A 19,608-nucleotide genomic window follows, 5' to 3' on the forward strand; every position below is an offset into this window, starting at 1 on the left:
CCATCCTGCCCAGCTTGGATGCAGAGCCTTGCCTCCATTTGCTCTTGAGCCCCCATCACCAAGAGCATTCAGCTCCTGGCAAAGGACAGGTTCTCAATCCATAATTCAGTCCACTGTGCCTCCATTTGTACTCTGTCCTACCCCTCCACCTCACAGAGATTTTCTCTACCTAAGCTTAGTGCATGAGGCTGCTGGCTCTCCTCACAGCTGCTCCATCTCTGTCGATGCAAACAATTTCTAGAATGCCTTTTTAAGATGTATTAGCCTTCCAAAAAAGGAGCTGATAAACGGGATAGGAGGAAAAGAAGGAGTGGAGAGCAGGCAGGATGCAGCGACGTGGTCTATTCCACACATCTGCAGTATTCTCCTCCCAGCCCTTTTATGAAAATAGATGGACATTTATTATGGAAAAGAATGGCTGGGTGTGTGCAGGAATCCTAAGGCAGGCAGGGAATAAGTGTCAGCCTTCTGCATGTATGTCTGTGTGAGCCACACATGCTGCCTATGAGAAAGAGAAGTACCTCTATGATCCAGGCAGCAATCTGTCAGATTGAGCACCTGAGGGGCTGTGTGTCTGTACCTGTGTGAGCTGCTGCAGCTGCCCTCAGCACAGAGAACACATTCGCTGGTGATGCCATTTGAGTTGCACAAGAGGTTCCTCTCATCAGTCTCTAAAGGCTCCAAGAGAGTCTGTCAAAGCACACAGACACGAGTGGGAGGTCACTTTTAGAGAGCTGTCCCCACACACCCAGGCCAACACCAAACACAGGGGTGCTCAGCAGGCACGAGGTCAGGACACCACTCAGAGAGAGCATGTTGCCCTGCTGGTGGGCAGCACCATGTACCACTGTGCTCATGGCACTGAGGAGACCTGGGCATCACATAGCAAGGAGTTCAGAAATGCATTTTCTCTGCTGGAGCCAAGGAAAGGCAATGGAAACTCAAATTCACTGTCTGCCTCCCTGCCTCAGTTTCTAGGAGAGATGAAACATGGTTCAACCCTTGCTGACTCTTGTGGTTAGTTTGATGGATGGAAATTACACAATTGCCTGTCTCTGTGCATTGTTTTGCCTCTCTCAAGTTGTACTTCCCACTCTGTCCCTTCTGGGAGTAATTTTTCTCTGCAGTGTGTGGGTATCTAGGGGAAGAAGGGAAGAGGAAGGATATATGCAACCTGAAGAGAATTAGAAGGGCTGGGGATGAGGAGGAATGGGCAAGAGCTTGGAAAGACCCTGCTGTCATAGGAATGATCCAGGTAAAATGTAGGGAGGGTTTAGCCTGGATTTCCTCACCCAACACCAGATTATGGGTAGAATAGAGACTCCATATTACATTTTGATGGCTTTTGTCACACAGAGTATAAGCCTGAGAAGCACTAGAACAGACATTTCTCACCCCAATCCTAGGCTCTGGGCATCTCTCACCAATCAAATGCATGTTTGTATTTCTCTTACAAAGATGGGAGACATTGCCAGGATAAGGGGTCATATTCAGACTTCTCGTCCACCTCTGGACACGAGCCTGCCTCTGTGCACTGAACCCAGAGCAGGAGGGAATGTGTGTGTGTGCAAGCATGTGTGCTAGAGAGCAGTGGGCAGCAAACTCACTCTGTGTCACATCAGTAACAAAGAGATTCAGCGCAGGAGACGTCCGCAGGCACGAGCAGAAGAAAACCTTCACGTTCCTTCTCCAGGGTGAGCATGTGCCTCCACTCTGAGATACGCTCCCTGCCTCTTGAAATTAATTCAACATTCCTGTGGCTTGGGCAAAAAGAGCTGGAATGAATAATTGGGCTGTGCTGGCCTTGCTGCAGATTGCCTGGTAGATACAGCCCTCTGCAGGAAGGAAAAGGCCACGAGACTGCAGCGCTGCTCAGGCTGCTCTGCCGGGCACAGGAACACCACACTCTTATCTCACATCCTCTGGCTTTGTCATGAAAATGATCACAATACCCTGAGTTTTGGGCTTGTGTTTAGCACTTTTATTTCTCTCTTTAGAAAGAGACAAACCCCCCCAGACTCCAGATGATACCATTGTATGAAGATGGGGATGAATGCCTCTGTGTGTGTGTGTATGCTGGTGGGGAGATGCATGCACCTCCATTTTTTCATATCATCTGACTGCAAATCTTTCAGAAACAAAACCCAGGCTTCTGAGCTGCTCAGGGAACCACCCCTTGTTGGGGAGCCACCAGCCAGAAGCAGAGCTAGGATTTGGGTTTCTTCCCTAAGGAAATCTGTGGTGGTCCATGAGTCTTAAAAAAGTGAGAGAAAAATACCCAGAGCTGTTTTCCTTGTCCCACAGCATCTCTATGCTCAGTTAGCCCTTACGTTGAACAGGGATTCAATACCTTTAACTTTTTAAAATCTCTTACTCAGTTACAGAGTGGGGGCTTCCCAGGATTAGACCCCTCACTACAGGCTTTAGGAAGGGGGAGAGAGGGATTTCTTCTGAACTGAAGGCTTCTTATCTTACCTTTACCTCTGGTTTCACATGAGTTTCTAAATATTGGTGGCCTCCACCCCACAACCACTACACATCTGTTCATGCAAGAGAAACCACTGGGGCCTTTCTGCTCTGCAGCTGACTGGACCGTGCTCAGCTGCTCCAAAAGAATCTACATGGTCCCTCAACAGGAGGGGCTGAAGACACTGTGAAGACATTCCTGTCTCCTCTCAGATCCCATCCCACATGTCTGAGGCTGCGTGGGAGAGCCCCAAGCCCAGGTGTTGTTGAGCCTTTGTGTTTGGACATGGGCAGCCCCATGGCCACAGTTTGGACAGACCTCAGTGATTGCACCCTCTGCCTCTGCCTTCAGTTTGGAAGGGGAAGAAGCAAAGAGGGAAAGCTGTCCTGTCAGTCATTCCAAAGCTCCCAGATTTCTTCACTGGAAGAGCCCAGGGTGAAAGGGAAGCTGTCCAGTAACCTACACCTTTCTGATGCTGGTGACCAGGCCATGGTTCAGTTTTTGCTGGCAATCTTTTTCTTACGGGCAGAGACCAGATCATAGAAAGGATCCTGTGTGATGCTGGTCCTGGAAATCAGAGGAAATGGGAGCAAAAGTAAGAGATTCAATGATGGAGAGCAGCACAGACAACCTAATTGAACTTGCACAGTGACACCACTTATCAAAATGTAGGACTGGAGATCTGCAGACTCACAGCAGAGAATTTAGCTGTGGCTAGAGATTCTCCAGAAAGGACCTTGAAACTCTTTGAAGTCAAGGGGTACCATAGTTGTTTTAGACTGCAAACATTTCTTTCCAGCCCCACTTTTCAAGCTCTGATAAAAGACAGCCAAATAAACTTTGTGACTATTTGTCCCCAGGGCTGAAAAAAGACAACTCAAGCCTCAAGTTCTCACCGTATTGCCTCAATCCACTCATCACGCTCTGCTGGAGTGGGTGCTGAGATTTTGTAGGACTGATGCTTGCCTTCAACCACCTTCCCATCCCCATCTGTTTTGCAGGCTTTGATCTTCTGCCCTTTGCAGTTGGGATTGAAGAGTTCAAAGCAGTTCTGTCAGAAAGGAAACAAAATGGAGCAATAGGATATGACCACTAGTAGAGTAAGGGAGGACCAAGAAGACTCCTCCCTTCAACCATGAGTAACAGGCTCAGAGAGCTTCCAGTGGGGAGGAGCCTAAGAAATGCAAGAGACCCTATATTTCCCCTCCCCAAAATTTCCCTATGAGTTAGATGACCTTCCTTTTAGGTAAATACACCCGTCCTATGAAGGACTGGACACTAACACAGGCTTTTTGGAGAGACGGAGCATCAACACTTATCAAAACACATCTTCTAGGATCTGTCACTCTGCTTCACTTATGAAAATCCCTCCGCCTTTTAAGAAGATGCAACATCCTCTTTTCTGCCCGCCACCACACAGATAGGAGGCACTTTTCCTGGAGCCATGACACATCTAAGAGTGGGTATGCACAAAAGACACACAGAAGAAATGTGTCACTTCCTGGGCAAGTTCCCTAACACCAACAGTTCTGTTTGGTCTACACTGTAACTTATTATGGAGATTCCCATGGAGAGAAATTAAACCCACATCTCCTGGTGCCAAATAAGCAGGAAGTCAGCTGTGTGCATTCATCTCTGCCCCCTACACACATATACACAAGTGAGGACATACAATACAGTCAGCTCTCCAGGATAGCTCTCCATTCACACCAAAAATGTAAATTAAAAACACAGCCATGTTTAGATGGCACAAGGCAGTTTGCAATGGCACCTTTGCTTTGAGAAGCAAGTGCAGAAGGAGCAATTTGGGTTAGAGTAGGAGTAATTTGTGTGCATCTTCTCTTCCCTCCAACCATCTGATAGCCTGTGTTGGCAGAGTGCCAACTAATGGACACTTACTGGCTTTTTGGGATCATCCACCTTCCGGACTGATAAATTCTCCAAGGGGATAATGCCCCGAGGCTCTTTGTCCTGGAGGCAAGGAAACATAAATTAACATCCAACATGCTCCCCCAAATCTACGCCACTGTTTAGAACCTCCCTGATTTCCCCTGTGTGGGCCTTTGTGGAGGTGACAAGGCAGAGTAATGCCTTGGGAGACCCCTTCCATTGACACAATGGGGAGTTCAGTCAAGAGAAAAGCAGAGCTGCAGTGTCCAGGCTCTATCCTCCTCCAGATGGGAGGTGAGGAAACAGCACAGGAGAGAGTGGAGGTGTGAGATCAGTCTGGGAGCACAGGCTAAAAGGGGAGACTTGCCCCCTACCCTCTGCTCCTCCCTAGCCCCCCAGAGGCTCATAACCACCCAGGACAGTCTCCCAACTATGAGTTAAGCCTTTACCGTGGTATATTCGAAGTAATACAGGCAGTTAGCGGTCAGAATGAACCAACGGCGTTTCCAGGTTTTCACACGCCCTCCTAAAAGCAGTGAGGTTCAGAAGCCATTAGTCACACATTTTTCTGTCCTTCCCCCAAGCTCCAGACATGCACACACAGTCCCACCCTCCCAGCTCTCCCTGTGAGCCCCAAGGAAACACCCTAGTATCACACTGACATGATGCTGTGTGATAGACACTCACACACGGAGCCAGTTCTGCTCTGATGGGTCTGGGAATGGGGAGAGATATGTTTTTGAGTCTCTTTTTGAGCAGACAGAGCCTGCAGAAGCCAGGATGAGGGAGCAGGCAGCTGGTTTCAACAGCAGGTGTCAGCCTCAGCCCACCACAGCAGACAGCAGCGAAGGACAGCAGAGATGATGGCAGATTCCCAGGGGAGATTTGTGGTGGGAGGCACACACATGGGGAGTCAGAGGAGCTAGGGGAGACCTCCCCCTTACCTAGTTTCAGCAGCCAGCCTTCACGGTTGGGGTTGAAGAACGTGTGGGTGAGGTCATTGCCATCATCCTCTGGTATGGAGAACGGCTCGTTCTTGATGCTCTCAAACAGATTCTGCCCCAGAACATTGGTGGGGAAGGGAGGAGAGAGAGGGAAAGAAAGATTGATTTCTGACAAAGCTTGCACACAACTATCCTAGGTCCATCTGGTCCATCACTGTTTTTACAAGGGAAGCAGGGTGAAGGGCAGGAGAGCACACAATGAGCACTGGGGGTAAAACAGTCTGCACCTCACAGGGTCTCCTGGGGGGTCAGCAGCTCTTTTCTGCACCTTGTCTCATAAAAAGAGTCTCAGTTTGGAAAATTGCAGCCATAAAATGGTGTTCCCACAGCAAGACAGGCTGCAGTAACCAAACCCAGCATGTCACAAGTGCTGCTGTGGGTGCTATTAAGGCACTAGGATGGGACCCAGCACGGCAGAGATGCAGGCCCATTTAGACACTGGGTTGGTGGTGCCAAACACTGTTGGGAAGAAGAATGTGGAGACCAGCACATAGAGCTACATGACCACAAGGAGGCACATTTCACAGAGCCAAAGCTTTGGCACTGAGGGGCACAAAGGGTGACATTCATAACAGCAGAGTGACAGGAAGACAGGTTACTGGCTTTCAAAAGATACTGAAACGTTGTCCACATCATTGTATTTGCCATCATTTATTACACAAATCCCAAGCCAAGGGGAAAAAATAAAGAGACTGCAGGCTCCTACAAGTTTCCTCAAATTGCCTGAAAGAAATGACACTCTGGAGAAAGATCTAAAGCCTCTGCCCTGAGGGGATGCTGCTCAGCAAACCCAGGTGTGGGATGCAGACAGTCCCTTTGACATGAGACAGAAATTATCCTGCCCAGGCCACCTGGGTGAGGGCAGGCACATATAGACAGGCTGCCCACCTGTACCTTACCTCAGAGGGCAGGTCCCATACCTGCTGAGCCTCTAGAAAAATGCCAGCTGCAGCTTTGCTAAATGGATGCATTCCCTGTCTCTAAACCTTTGCTTTTCAGTGGACCCAAGGAGATGAGAAAATGGGAATTCTTCTTACCTTTAAAAGCTCTTCTGGTAGATCCCCTCCATTGTCAATGCCTCTGTTGATGGACACAAACCTTTCAAAGTGGGGCTTGTCTTTCACATTGGGGTTGTGCAGGCTGGTGTTAAGCATGATGATAGAGAAGGAGAGTACATAACAGGTATCTAGCAATGAGAAAGAAAATAAGGATAGGTGGCACTTGTCTTAGAGGGCAGATCAATCCACACCACAGCTGGCTTGGTTTCTAGTCACTGAAGAAAAGAGTCATCCTCTCACTTGTAGGAGAAGAAGGGAAATGTTCCCTCTGCTAGGAAAAAGAGGGATGCAGTTGATTTCCTATGATGGAGGTGATTCCTTCCCTCAGGATAATGGGGCAAATTAGGCAGATGCAGTCTAATGATGGCTCTGCCAGCAGGAAAGGTATTACAGACCTACATCTGTCAGTGCTATCTGCCCCTCCTGTGATGAGGTGCTACCTCATGTGAGGCTGGGAGCCCTTCTGCTGCCCATCAGGAGGGCCTGGAGCACAGCAGTAAAAGGAGGACTGAAGATGCTCAGTTTATGAGCATTTATGAGCTTTTTTTTTTTTTTTTTAAGGAAAGCTTCAAGGAACTGGGCTGCCTCCTTTAGCTCAAGGGGAAGCACACTTCCAAGTGATTCTGCCTGTGCTTTGTGAATGCAAATGGTCCTGTCCCTGGCAGAAAGCACAGCTCAGCTCTGCAGGCCCTCTCCCCATGAGCACCTGTGGACTGGAACACTCCTGGGTTGCACTTGCAGTACCAGCTGGCAAAGGCCTCCATCATCCGGTCGATCTTCTGCGCCTCGCCCGGCAGCCGGAAGCTCCAGAGGAACTGTCTGCCAGGAGCACAGTGACAGAAATCACTCACACTGGGCCCAGGGGACACTGAGCCTCCCCTCCACCCCAGCAACACCATGCAGATCAGATAAGGCATCCCATCACACTGGGGAGACAACACAGGGCATGGAGCAGGAGCTCTGCTCCTCTCTAGAAATGCCTGGATACATCAGCCTCAAACACCCTAAATGCAGAAAGGAGAACTAAGCCTCCCAGAAATCACAGCTCTGCTTCCCTAATGAGAGCCCTGCAAGGCAGCAGAGACCTCAGGGGAAAGAGTCCTGCCAGGAGGGAGCCTGCAATAAAACAAGGTGCCCCAAGACAGAGTTACATTATTGATGTAACATGCACTGAGGACAGACATTCCCTGGTGCCAAAAAAAAACTTTTTTCATTCCCCCAGACACTGGAGCCACAGTGAAGCCACACTTTTCTGCACGTGGGCAATCCAATCAAGGGGCCATAAAAGTGTTTCTCACCCCCCTGAGAAATTGTTGACACCTCACAGAGTAACAGCCCTGGAGCCAACGCACACAGCAGGGCTTGGGGAAGTTCCATTTCAGCTCCCTGGGTATGCTGAGCAGGTTCCCAACAGGGCTCCCTGACCTTCCTGGGTGCCTTGGGTTACAGGATGTGGCCAGAAATGTGTATTCTATCACCATCTGTTGAAGCTGGGTGGGGTAGTGATTCCTTATCTCTGTGGCACATACCATCTGCTAATGGGCCATCTTTAAGACAAGGGGAAGCAATCATCTTTATCTTTTCCACAACCCATCCTCCTCCCAGGAAGATATCATCTATCCATTGAGTCCCACTGTGTGACTGATAAAATTACATCATCCCATTGGGAGATGCTCCAGCCAGGGGGAGGAGCCAAGCCTTTCCTACCCTGATAAAAAACTGAGATTTTGGACAGCAAGTTACCTTCTTCCCACTGGATTCCAGAGGAAAACCGGACCTTTTCCATATCATCCCTGGACCTTCAGAGGAAAACTGCACCTTTCTACAGGATCACTGCTTCAGCTGAACCACATCTGCCACTGCAGGAGGACTGCAGCCACCATTTAATGGGACTGCTACCAACACCCTGACTGACAAGGTGTCAGGTTGTATTCTGACTCTGTCAGGGTTGGGATTGTTCTTTGTAATACTGTAGTTCTATTCTAATTGTCCTAGTAAAGAACTGTTATTCCTAATTCCCCTATCTTTGCCTGAGAGTCCCTTAATTTCAAGATTATAATAATAATTTGGAGGAGGGGGGTTTACATTCTCCATTTCAAAGAGAAGTTGCTGCCTTTGTTGGCAGACACCTGTCCTTCAAACCAGAAGACCCAGTGTCTGAGCAGATTTCAGCCCTGTCCCCCACCCCCAACATCTGTCCCACTCACCTCAGCGCCTGCACCAGGTTGAGGTTGGCAAACTGGTGACACGCCACAAAGGCCTGGAGAATCTGAATGTTTGTGGGGTCCCTGGGAAAGGACAGAGGGAAAAGGTCAGGAGAGCTTTGACCCTGCTCAGCCTGGATGTCCTGGGTGTGGCAGCAGGCACCTGGCTCCATCCCAGTCTCATGTCCCCTCTGACGAAGAAGAAGCCAAGGTACCATTCCAGTCTGGGGTGACTGACCCCATTAGAGGCAGGAGAAAAGGCAGCCCATACAGCCAGCCTTAATCACACTCCAAAGACCCTCCCAGGGGTGTCCTGCCCACCCAGCCCACTGTGGTTGGAGATATGCTCAGTCCTGGCACCTGGATGAGGTCTGACACAAACTGGTAGCACAGAGGGGCAGGACAGGGCCTCCAAGGGGTGTCCTCATCCTGGCTGCTCACCTCCCACCCAGGTAGTCCCCAATGGCTGTCTTGTTCAGGCCTTCACCCTTGTGGAGGAATCTGGCAATCTCCTGCAGGTCTGAGGACAGCACCTGCTGCTCGATCAGGTACTGGATCCCCTGGGAAGGAGAAGCAAGACAGGGAAGTAAAACAGCTCCGTGGTCTAATGAGAAAGTAGGATCCCAACACTCTGATATCATCCTTCCTTAGCTTTGATTGACTTGCTCCTCTGTTAATCCCCAGCCCCTTCATGGGAGACCATAGACATGTTCTCATCTTTATTCAATCCCTCTTCATCCACTATGGGTTGTCAGTCCCATTTTTATTCCATCCCTAGATTTGGCTGAATGTTTCACTGGCATGGAAACTCACACAAAATAGGGCAATGTGGATTTAAAGTCAAAAAAGGAAATGTCAAAATAATAAATTTTAATATTTTCAACCAAAATGTCTTTCTGTTCTGCTCCTAAATGTCTTACTTTTCCTAAATTAACTTAACTTACAAGAAAAATTGTTTGTTTAAAAGAAGGCATAATAAAAAAATGTACTCAGACAAAAATATGGGCTTGAGACACCTTGAAATTTTTTTTCCCTGTATTTTTCTTTTATGCCACAGAATGGAGAAGTCTGCAATCCTTTCAGCTCCGTCCCTCATAGACATCAAGGATGGAATATGTTTTTCAAGGGATATAGAAGTGGTGAGTTGGGTTGTGCAAAGAGTCAATATCCTACTTTATAGAGAATTTCATGATTTTTAAAGCCAGAGAAAAAGCTGAGGCTTTTTTCAGAAGATTCTTGACAATATCTAACAATGCTGCAGTTCTCCAGACCACACTGCAATTCTCCTTGCAATATACAATAAAGGAATGAAAATTGTTTTAGATCCATCAAAATGTTCTGCTTCAATAGAATCATTTCACTTTCTCTTGCAATATATATGAAACTGTTTTTAAATGCCCCAAAGAAAAAGCAGTTTTAAAAGAAGAAATCAAAATTTTTGTGATTTTTTTTCCACTCTATTTTCCTTTCTTTTTCCCCAGATGGATTTTCAGTAAGATCAATTTAATTTTGAAAAGCATTGCAGCAATGATGGGGCCCCATTTTCCAAAAGAAAATGTTTCTTCTCAAAGGTTTTTATCAACCAGATTCCTAATGCTTACCTCCTCTAGCCTCAGGAACTCTCCATGGGATCTTGGAGATAGGAACTCATTTATAAGTATCAGCACTGCATGGATGGAGTGTAACCTTAGAAAGGAGGGGCAAAGAAATTTCCTTGCATTGCAGCACCTCCCACTCTGTGGCGTGTAGCAAGAGGGGGGCAAAAATCAGAGATCTGCATTATACAGGCACACAGTATAGAACATTTTGACCAGTCTGATTGGCATTGAACTCATAAAGCTAAGCTGGTTTGGGGTTAGAATTAGTTTGGGTGTTCCTGCACAGCTCAGCAGAGAGAGATGCCTCAGGAGCTTCAAACCAAGGTCAGAAAAACAAAATAAAAGTAATTGTCACACGGGCTGTAAGTATGATATCACTGCTCTGAGACAGCTCCCACTGGCAGAGGGATGTCCAGGGGACTGGAAGCACTCCAGCTGGGGTGTGCACCCTGGGGAAAGCACCTTGACACTCTCAGCAGGGCACAGAAGAGTGTGAAAAGCTGTCACACCGAGCAGCAGCCACCCGAGATGGGGCTGTGGTGTGAGCAGCTATCGTCTGATCACAGCTTGTGGTTTTCCTTGAAGAGCTCTGCCAATGAGGAGGAAAGAAGAGGGAACTACCTTTCTCACATCTTCTCTACTTAATCATGATGGTTTTAGAGCTTTCTGCAGAGGGCTGAAAACTATGGAGTCTTGACACCACTGGTCAGAGCCTCAGAAAGTGGAAAAGCTATATTTACTCCACGATTCAACCAAAAATGTTTCCTAAATGACAGAGGCATTTAGGAGTGAGCCAAGGAACCTCACACACTCTCAAAACATCTCACCTTTTTCTTAGTTCATCCTCCTCTATCACATTATAGCAAGCTCCTAGCCTCTCACAGTCAAGAAGGGCTGAAGGAAATTCAGCTCTCATGGCACACTGACAGGGTTAAACCATCCTCCCTTTACTTCTCTCAGGTTTGGGTTGAATTGTATGGCCTCTGTTGTTGGGGGGGACAACACAGCTTGATCATATCAGAAGACCTCAGTCAGGGGCAGGGTGGAGGCTGTTCCCAACATGTGAACCCATCCCCACAGCCCCTGCCAAAGCTCCTTTGACATCAGTGGCTGCAACTGGAACAGCAGCCAGCACAGGCTTTTCCTCTCAGCTTTATCCTCAATGAACAAATCCTACCTTTTCAGGATCCATGTTGAACTTTTTCCGGCCCTGGGACAGAATTTTATCCCTCTGTGACAGCTTGCTGCAAACACAAAAAAAGAAGGAAAAGTCAAACTTAGAATAAAGGACCATATCATTTCACTCACAAGGTGAGATATCTCAAGGACAGGTGTCTGATTATACAGGAATAATGAGAAATCTGAAAGGATAGAAGGGCCTTATTCCCCTTCCCATTACCAAATCCCATCAGTGTTTTTGTTTTCTCAATTTAAAAAGAGAGACTTTGTAAACAAAGGAATACTCATTCCACTTGCCTGATCTGCTCTCCAGGATTATTGTCTGTCTCTTGCTTTTCCTCTTGGAAACTCTCAATCTCTGCAACTACCTCAGCAAGCTCCTCCTTCAGCTTCTGCAAAAGAAATGTCAGGAAGATGAAGGCAATGGAGGGAAAACCAGCAGACACACTGTAAGGAAGAGTAAGAGCACGTCTTACTTCTTCCCTCAGTCATAGGAAAAGGACAGGCAGGTGCTCATGACCAGCCAAGGATGCCTGTGAAATGGGCACTGCTGGATTCCAGATGAAAACAGCTGGAAAGAGAGACAGAAGGATATTCTCATGCCTACTGTCAATCAAAACTGGAAAAATCAAGCTTAATCAGTGTGGGGAGTGTCAGAGAACTCACCCCACTGTTGATTTCAGTTCCTCAAACAATGTCAGATGCAAGAATCCTTCCACTGTGCCCATTCCTTTTGGGCTTTTACTTTGCATAGCCCTGCTACACATCCAGGAAAGGAGAAGTGGAACTGGCAACTGTGAGATCAATATGAACCTAAGTGGTTGTATTGTGAAACACAGAATTTTTAATGTACCTGTCATTTAAATACCATTGAGCAGATAACTCTCTTCAGGTGGAGAAGAAAGAGAGGAGGAGTAAAGGTAAAGTAATCACTGCCAGATTCTAAAAATATCAATTGTGGAATTCACTTTCTTTAGGCCCATGACAGACCATGGCTGCCTTGGCTGGATATTCTGTGTTACCATGGAAATGAAGTTGTCTGTATCTCCTTGCTTCCATCCTGCAGTTATGTTCCACCTCAAAGCCAAAGTGCATCACAGCTCTCTTCCAGGAATCACCCAAATTCTCCCTCATACCAACCAGAACAGGCAGGGGAAGAAGGGTTATTTTATGACAGATTCTTTCTCATCAAGGAATGAGGATGTAGATGGAGCACATAATCAGATAAACTGAATTTCTGCAATATGCCATGATTTAAAAGAGTTTCTGGGTTTCAGTTTTGCTCTGGCCACCTTCTGTTGTGCTTCACTGGTCCCCAGAGCTGTGAGTGTATTTCTTATGTATTTCTAGGTGTTGCACAAATGCAACATAGCCATGATCTCAGCTCATGACTTTCAAATGATTATCAATTTTGTTATTTTATTCACTGCTGTCTTTTGGTAGTGTTACTGGCAAGCCATCCTCTTTTCTCCTCCCTCCCACTTCCTCAGACATACCCAAGTCTTTGTTTTTAAGGGTACTGATAGATACCTTCTGGAAAAAATCCCCCAGGGAAAATGTCTCTTGCTCTATGGCACTCTTCTCACCTAAACTCTGCTCCACTGGACACCCCACTGCTTAATGGCTTTGGGTTTTAAAGCATGGGTTTGTGCAGTCCAGCAACCTTTCCCTGTCCACAGTGGGCACAAACATGTAGCATTCCTGTGCAAGTGTCCTGCTCATACAGTGCCCATTGCCTGTTCTGAAAACTGAAGAGAGAAAAACCACACACAAGCAAATCCCAGGCACATACATCCATAATCTGTTCTGTAAGGGGGGACAAGAGACCATTCTGGTTTGCAGCAGAGAAAGGATGTCTGGAAGCCTAGGAAGTAATATATAGTCTGGCTTAATCCTTTATATATGCCAGGAAATATTGCAGCTATTCCCTAGGCATCTGGACAGCTTCATGTTGTGGAAAAATCAGTCCAAGTCCAGTGATTCAGTGCTATAAGCTCTCTCAAATGGGAAACCACATTTCATGGTGGAGGCAGAAAGGAATAGAAAGGGCACAGCACCATGCAGGACTGTGATGCAGTCTTAGTGACTGATTCTGAATCTGCTACTTTCAGACATTTTAGGAGCCACTGGAGAAATGGTTGAGCCTGCTAAAAGAAAAGAGGAAAAGCAAGTTCAGCCACAGAAACTCGGGTGGAAGGTCCTGCAATGAGACCTCTTTGATGAGACAAGATCCTTCATGGAGGACTTGTTAAGAGCCTAAAGCAAACAGAAATTTGATAAACACAGGGGGGTGCTGCAGGTAACTAGGACTGATATGCCATTAGCAGGCAATCAGTAATTAAAAAGAACCATAAATGCTGAGCCAGATGCCTGTCAGTACAACTTAGTGATGACATTTCTTTAATCCTAAATATGCAATCCCAGCTCATCCCAGCTCATAATCTGACCAGCCTTTTTCAAATATCCCATTGATTCCTGAAGCAGAGAGCACCCAGGCTGGATGCACTCTGGTGGCAAACAGGCCAGGGCAGCCTGAAGTTTAAAACTGAAGTTGGATCATGACAGAGAAAATATCTCCTGTGCAAGAGCACTTCTGTTATGCAAAGATGCTCCTTGGTGAAGACAGATTTGAGAAGGCCAGGCAGGCACAAGGATGGTCCTTACCTTAATGTCATCCAACAGCTCCTGTCTGCGCTTCCTGATCGTCTCTAATTCAGCCTCTTCAGCCTCACTCAAGTCAGTTGATTCTGAAAGAATAAAGATTCCTGTGAAAACTCTACTGAAAACTCTACATATAATGGAAAAAGTTTCCCCAGGCTCTCAGGATTCCCTTCTCCTTGGGTCATGCCACACAACTCTGATTTGTGTGTTTCAGCATCTGTGCTCCCTGCTGTTGCAACCACTGCACCTCACCTTTACTCTGCAAATGGTTTTCAGTCCAGAGAGTGCAGCACAGACCACACCCAGCCCTTGCAGCCAGAGGCTCTGCACAGCCCTCTCAGCTGACCCTGCACTGTGAAGAGGTCTCACTAAATGCTCTCTGGTGCTTGTTATGTCAGTCATCTTTAGGTACTGAAAATCTATGACCTAAATACTTCATCTACATTCAAACCTCCCAGTAAAACCACTGGCTTCATGAGTTGATCTGTCATAGCTAGAGTCAGAAATGGCTTAAGAGAGAAAATTGAAGTTTTTCAAGTGGGAGGGCAGGATCTGGGGGATGAAAGTCTTGCTGAAGAATTAATGTCTTCAGGCAACTGTTGTTCTGTGAACAGCAGAACATGCAGAAATATGAGTAGGCTTCCTTGTAATACACAGGAACTTAAAACAAATAGCAGCCAAAGCAACCACAACATGATTCATAAAAGACCTAAAAAAAAATTGGGGTGACAGTGCTGCAGCTAAATATAATCCAGGTGAGACACAGCCTCTTCAGCAAGAAGAATGAGAAGGCTGCAGCCCTGGAGAGGAGACAAAGTAGAAGGTGAGGTCCCAGGAAAAAAACAGAGCTTGCAGAGGGCTGAGAGCACTGGAGGTCACTGGTGAACTTGCAGACAGGGACCTTGCTGCAGCTAAACACTGCAAGATAAAACTTCCCCAGGAAGCCAGGTCAAGTCACTGGATGCCCTGCTCCACTATTCCATAAGACAAAACCCTCTGGGCCTCCTGTCTTCCCAGAAAAAGGGGAAGTAGCACCAGTTGGGTTGGAAATTCTCCTAGTGTGGATCTCACATGCAAAACAACTGCTATAAATATGAGTGGAAGAAAAAAAGGGAAGGAAGCAGCCACGACAGACAGAAGGAAAAGCAACAGGGGCAATCATCTTAGTGTGCTCCTTTCCTGTCATGGCCACAGCAGCTCAGAAAGATCCACCTTCCTCAATCCTAATCTTTCCCCCATCCTCCTGGCTAGCTGTATTTTCATGTGCACAGTGTGTTCCTGTCACTTTTCTCAGACTGCAGCCTCTCTCCTGCCACTCTTCCTGCTGGTTTCAAGCACTGCATTCCCTGGAAGAGGTTGCTGAGTCTGTGGGACTATAGCTCTGAACAAGGAGCATGAATCCAGGCTAGGAAGGACCCACATTCCCTCCCAGCCCTGCAAGCAGCCCTTGTGAAAAGCAGCAAGGAGCTTGACTGATGAAGCCAGGCAAGAGGGAAGGAAAAAGCATCCAAAAGCTTGCAGCAGCCAAACCTGTAGTTGAGGGGAAAACCAAAGCAGGCAGGAAGGTTAGCAAACAAAAAAAACAAACAAATGAAAAGAAACCACAAAGAAAACCAAGCAAAAATATGCAGTGTCTTTGGCATTTGCTAGGTGGGTTGCTGACTTCCCTTCTCTGTGCCTCTGAGCAGTGCCCAGGCTCTCCAGCTCAGTTTGGGTACCCTGCAGCTGTGGTGGCTGCAGGAGATCCTGGCTGGCCTCTCATCTCTCCAGCAGTACCTCTCTCACTCCTGTCAGGGCTTGTAATTGTGGAATCACTGGGGTCATTCCTTGACAAATTACAATGAAGACCTTTTGCTCTGTATTTCTTTCCACAAAAGCATTGCAGGAGGACAACCCTGAGGAATCTTGCCTTCCCCCACCCCATCAGCAAACTCTGTGGTGTGGCTGGTTGCTTTGCTTCAGTTGTTCTGTGTCTACTGAAGCAGCTTAAAGCATCTCAAAGAGGCTCCCAGAGGACACCACCTCACCCACACGACCTCCCAACAAGGCTGTAAATAACACAATCCCCCTTCCTCCTGAACATCTGAAAACCCCAACTCCCACCTGCCCAATTTGTCAGAATGAGAAGAGTGTGGGAAGGACTGTGTGTGTGGAGGGAGGGCAGGGGAGAAAAAGGAGGAGTCATGGAGAAGGGAAGGAAGTAAGGGGCAAAAAAAGCAGGAAAAGGTGACACAGTTTGGAAAAAAATGGATGGATCAAACATTTAGGGCAATTTTGCCTGAGCTGCAGAGAGGGTCTTTATCAGGTTTCCTATACAGAAAATGGTCCATGCCTTGTCAGTACCACCTCAGTTCTACATCCCTCTAGGACTAGTTCAGCACACAGATGAAGCATAGCCCTGGTCAGGGTTCTTTGCACAGGGGGAAATTTCACCCTGATGAAGAACACACCATAAAAACACCCACAGGTTTCAGAAAGATGCTGTCAGCCCAACTAACACTGAAGTTTTACAGTTCAGACACACAAAAAATGGCTAGTATCCTCTCCAGAGAGGACATTAGGTTGTTGTTTGCAATTTATTTTCAGAGAACAAATGTGGAAAGGAAGGTGCATCAGCATCACATTTGTGAGTCTTACACCTGCTCCTGAGGTTGCTTCCCCACTCTCAGGGCAGACCCAGACAGAAAGACCTGCCAGTTCTTCACAAACTGAGCAGGATTGTATTTTCAATGCTGTCACTCAGAACAGGATTCAGAATTCAATTCCAGTTGTGGTGGCTTATGCCTTCAGCCTCCCCATCCAGAGGGCAGGTCAGAATTACCCAAACATCCAGGTACTTCTGTGGCCAGCAGAGTTCTGTGTTTGCTGCTTTCCTTTGCCATTGCAAAGAGCTGTACTGAACCACCCAGGTGTAAGGCTTTCAGTGCCATGGAAAATTCTAGGGAGGTGGCTTTTGAAGCACAGAGGTAAGTGGGAAGTGGCCACCCAGGAGAGCTGAAAGGATGAGCTGCAGAAGCAGCAGGGAAGGTTATGAAGAATGATGGTAGCTGTGCCACTGCTGAAGACCCCTGTGTCACACACCCACAGTACAACAGCAAAGGTTCATCAGGCCCATCTGCAAGGCAATGGAGGGCTGTGAGTGCTGCTGCTGAAGGTTTTGGGCACCTCCACCCCACGGCTGCACAAAAGCAGAGCAGCCTGATGGGAGCTTCTGCCTGAAGGAGGCTCTCTGGTAGAAAAATTTCCCCTGAAATTCTTTTTCTTTTTTGATACAGCTGCTGTGTCATCTCCAGAACAGACCACCACCTCCACAGCCATCAGTTTAGTAGCAGGGAGATGAAAAAAAGCCTTCCAGTTCTCAATTCCCTCCAGCCATGTGTGCCTCCCCTCTGCAGCCACTCCTCAGTTCTCTAGCTTGTGTCAGAAGAAATTCAACAGAAATCCCAACAGGTTTAATTTGCATATTTCAGCTATGGGGGAAAGCTGGGAAGAAGAATTTATGTTGTGTACTGGTCCCTGATCTCACATGCCAACTGACATCCATCCTTCAGGATGGCATCCCATGACTTTTGACTGCAGCTCTTACCCCCCACATCCCAGCACAGGATGCCACAGTACCAGTCTGCTCTCCCATGTTTCACACACCCAGCTCAAGGGCTTGGCACAGCAACTCTGTGGCCTCACTCAGACAGTTCTGAGGGCTCTGAAGGGGGCTGGAAGAGGACACACATGCAGGGAGAGCAGCCTCCCCCAGGCATCAAGTCTTACTTGCAAAACCTAACAGGACCATCCCATCTCCAGGTAGGAGTGGCCCCAGAGAAAGGTGTACACGCACCTTCAGGACAGTCATGCACAACTGAGCAATTTCAAATGCATTCAGTACTCTAAAGCTCACTGGAAAACTTTTTCTGGTGGCAGCCTTGGCTCCCAAGGGAGTTCAGCATCAAACAAACCCATTTTCTCACCCAGCTGTGGAATGACAGGATGGGATTGAGCAAAAACATCAGTCAGAGCCAGCACATCTTTCCAGGCATTGCCTGTCTCCAGGCTCTGCTCTACCCAGAACTGAGCAACCCCCCATGGTGCCTGAGGATCTCACTGTGCTATTGAAGTGTGTACACTTGCTTGAAAGTAAACTTGCTTGAATGTGTAACTCTCAAGGCATAATTCATTCAGTTACACTTAACTTGAGTCAATGACTGTGTCAGACCTTCAGTCAGGAGACTCCCAGTTTCTGTCAAAGGCACACCCCAAAATAAATAGCAAAATATGAGTTATCCCTCCTCCTGCCCAGTTTGTCCTGCAGAAGTTTTGCCCATAGTTGCTTTCAGGTAGTGAGGGCTGGGTGATCAGAAGAAACCCATTTTTCACCAACATTCAATACCAGTCAGATGCTGACAAGAACTCAACTCCTACAGATACCAACAAATTCCCAGGCAAGCAAGGCTGGTATTTGATTTGAGCATGCCCTTTCCTTGGCTACACACCTTAGAGCCAAAAAGTGCACAACTGTTGTTGAAACAGGGCACTGCTTTTTGCTTTTACTCTGTGCTCCATATCCTATAGACAAAAGCCTGAGGGGACAGAGTCAGAACGAGAAGAGACACTGCAAGGTGATCCTTTTTCTTCCTTTGCTCCCACTCAGCTCTCTCTCTTTGCTGGCTTTGCCCAGACACACACTCAGAGCTTCCTCAGCCAGAAGCTGGAAATGTTCAGTCTGGTGGTGTGCCTTTCCTTGCTAAATCCCAACCACTTTATCCACCACCTGCCAAAGCAGGAAATAAAACCTAAGATCTCTCTCAGTTCCTCAGATGTGGTTTATTTCCCCTCACCCACATCTGCTCACTGAGATTATCTGAGGGCCAGGCAGGCCCACCTGGAGCTTCTAGAGCCCCAATACACTTGTTCACCTCTAACAGGGCCATAAGCAAGGGAGGCCCCAGCACACAAAGCCTTGCAAGGGTGATACCAAACTGCAGGAGAGGCTGCAGCTCTGGGATCTGCAGGGAGGAGCTTGCCAGAGGTGCAAAGCCTGCTCTTCCCAGGTGTCACACACACAATGACACCAAGGGGTCAGTCCCCAGCCCAGCCCAAGGACTCAGAGCAGCAATGCTCCAGCACAAAAGTCATTCAAACCACTGGGAAAACTTCTCCCAATGGGAAAGGAGAGCAAGTCTAAAGAAGCCTATGCCTAATGCTGAAGACTGCAACACTTAACTGCAGCACCAGGGATCTTCCAGCACACCATTCCTCCAGCCACCAGCCAAGCACCCACTCTGCTGCTGGGATCTCAGGGTGTGCCCTGCTCCATCAGCCTGAGCACACAGCCCTCACTCCAAAACAGGCACACCATGGTTGGGGCTTACCAGCAGGACAGGGGTCCATCATGAAGAGCACAATTTTCAGCACAAGTAGTGTTCCTCCTTCTATTCAGCTCGTTCAGATACTTCAGAGAACTGAAACAACTTGGAGCCAGCGACCAAACTCAGAGCAGCTTTGGGGGGGAGGCGGGTTTCCCTGTGGCTCCTCCTTCCCTCATCATCCTCC

General features: G+C 47.6%; 1 protein-coding gene across 3 annotated transcripts; it reads right to left on the reverse strand.

Annotated features, from left to right (window-relative positions):
- Positions 1–1,962: 1,962 nt before the first annotated feature.
- On the reverse strand, positions 1,963–19,446 carry CYTH4 (cytohesin 4; the record flags this gene model as incomplete). 3 transcript variants are annotated; one of them, XM_079303906.1, is made up of 13 exons in its annotated part: positions 2,872–3,034; positions 3,364–3,518; positions 4,367–4,438; positions 4,807–4,883; positions 5,302–5,413; positions 6,399–6,547; positions 7,126–7,238; positions 8,627–8,707; positions 9,065–9,183; positions 11,399–11,461; positions 11,694–11,792; positions 14,065–14,147; positions 19,428–19,446. In XM_079303906.1, the coding sequence occupies 13 exons, from the start codon at positions 19,444–19,446 to the stop codon at positions 2,962–2,964; spliced, it is 1,215 nt and encodes a 404-aa protein (XP_079160032.1). In that variant the 3' UTR covers positions 2,872–2,961. The 3 variants fall into 3 exon arrangements, with proteins under 3 accessions (XP_079160033.1, XP_079160032.1, XP_079160034.1); XM_079303907.1 differs by lacking the exon at positions 19,428–19,446 and having other exon boundaries at positions 1,963–3,034; positions 11,399–11,465; positions 11,698–11,792; positions 14,065–14,141; XM_079303908.1 differs by lacking the exons at positions 14,065–14,147; positions 19,428–19,446 and having other exon boundaries at positions 11,685–11,709.
- Between the last annotated feature and the right edge of the window lie 162 nt (positions 19,447–19,608).

Source organism: Erithacus rubecula (genome assembly GCF_903797595.1).
Source record: "Erithacus rubecula genome assembly, chromosome: 4".
NCBI lineage: Eukaryota > Metazoa > Chordata > Aves > Passeriformes > Muscicapidae > Erithacus > Erithacus rubecula.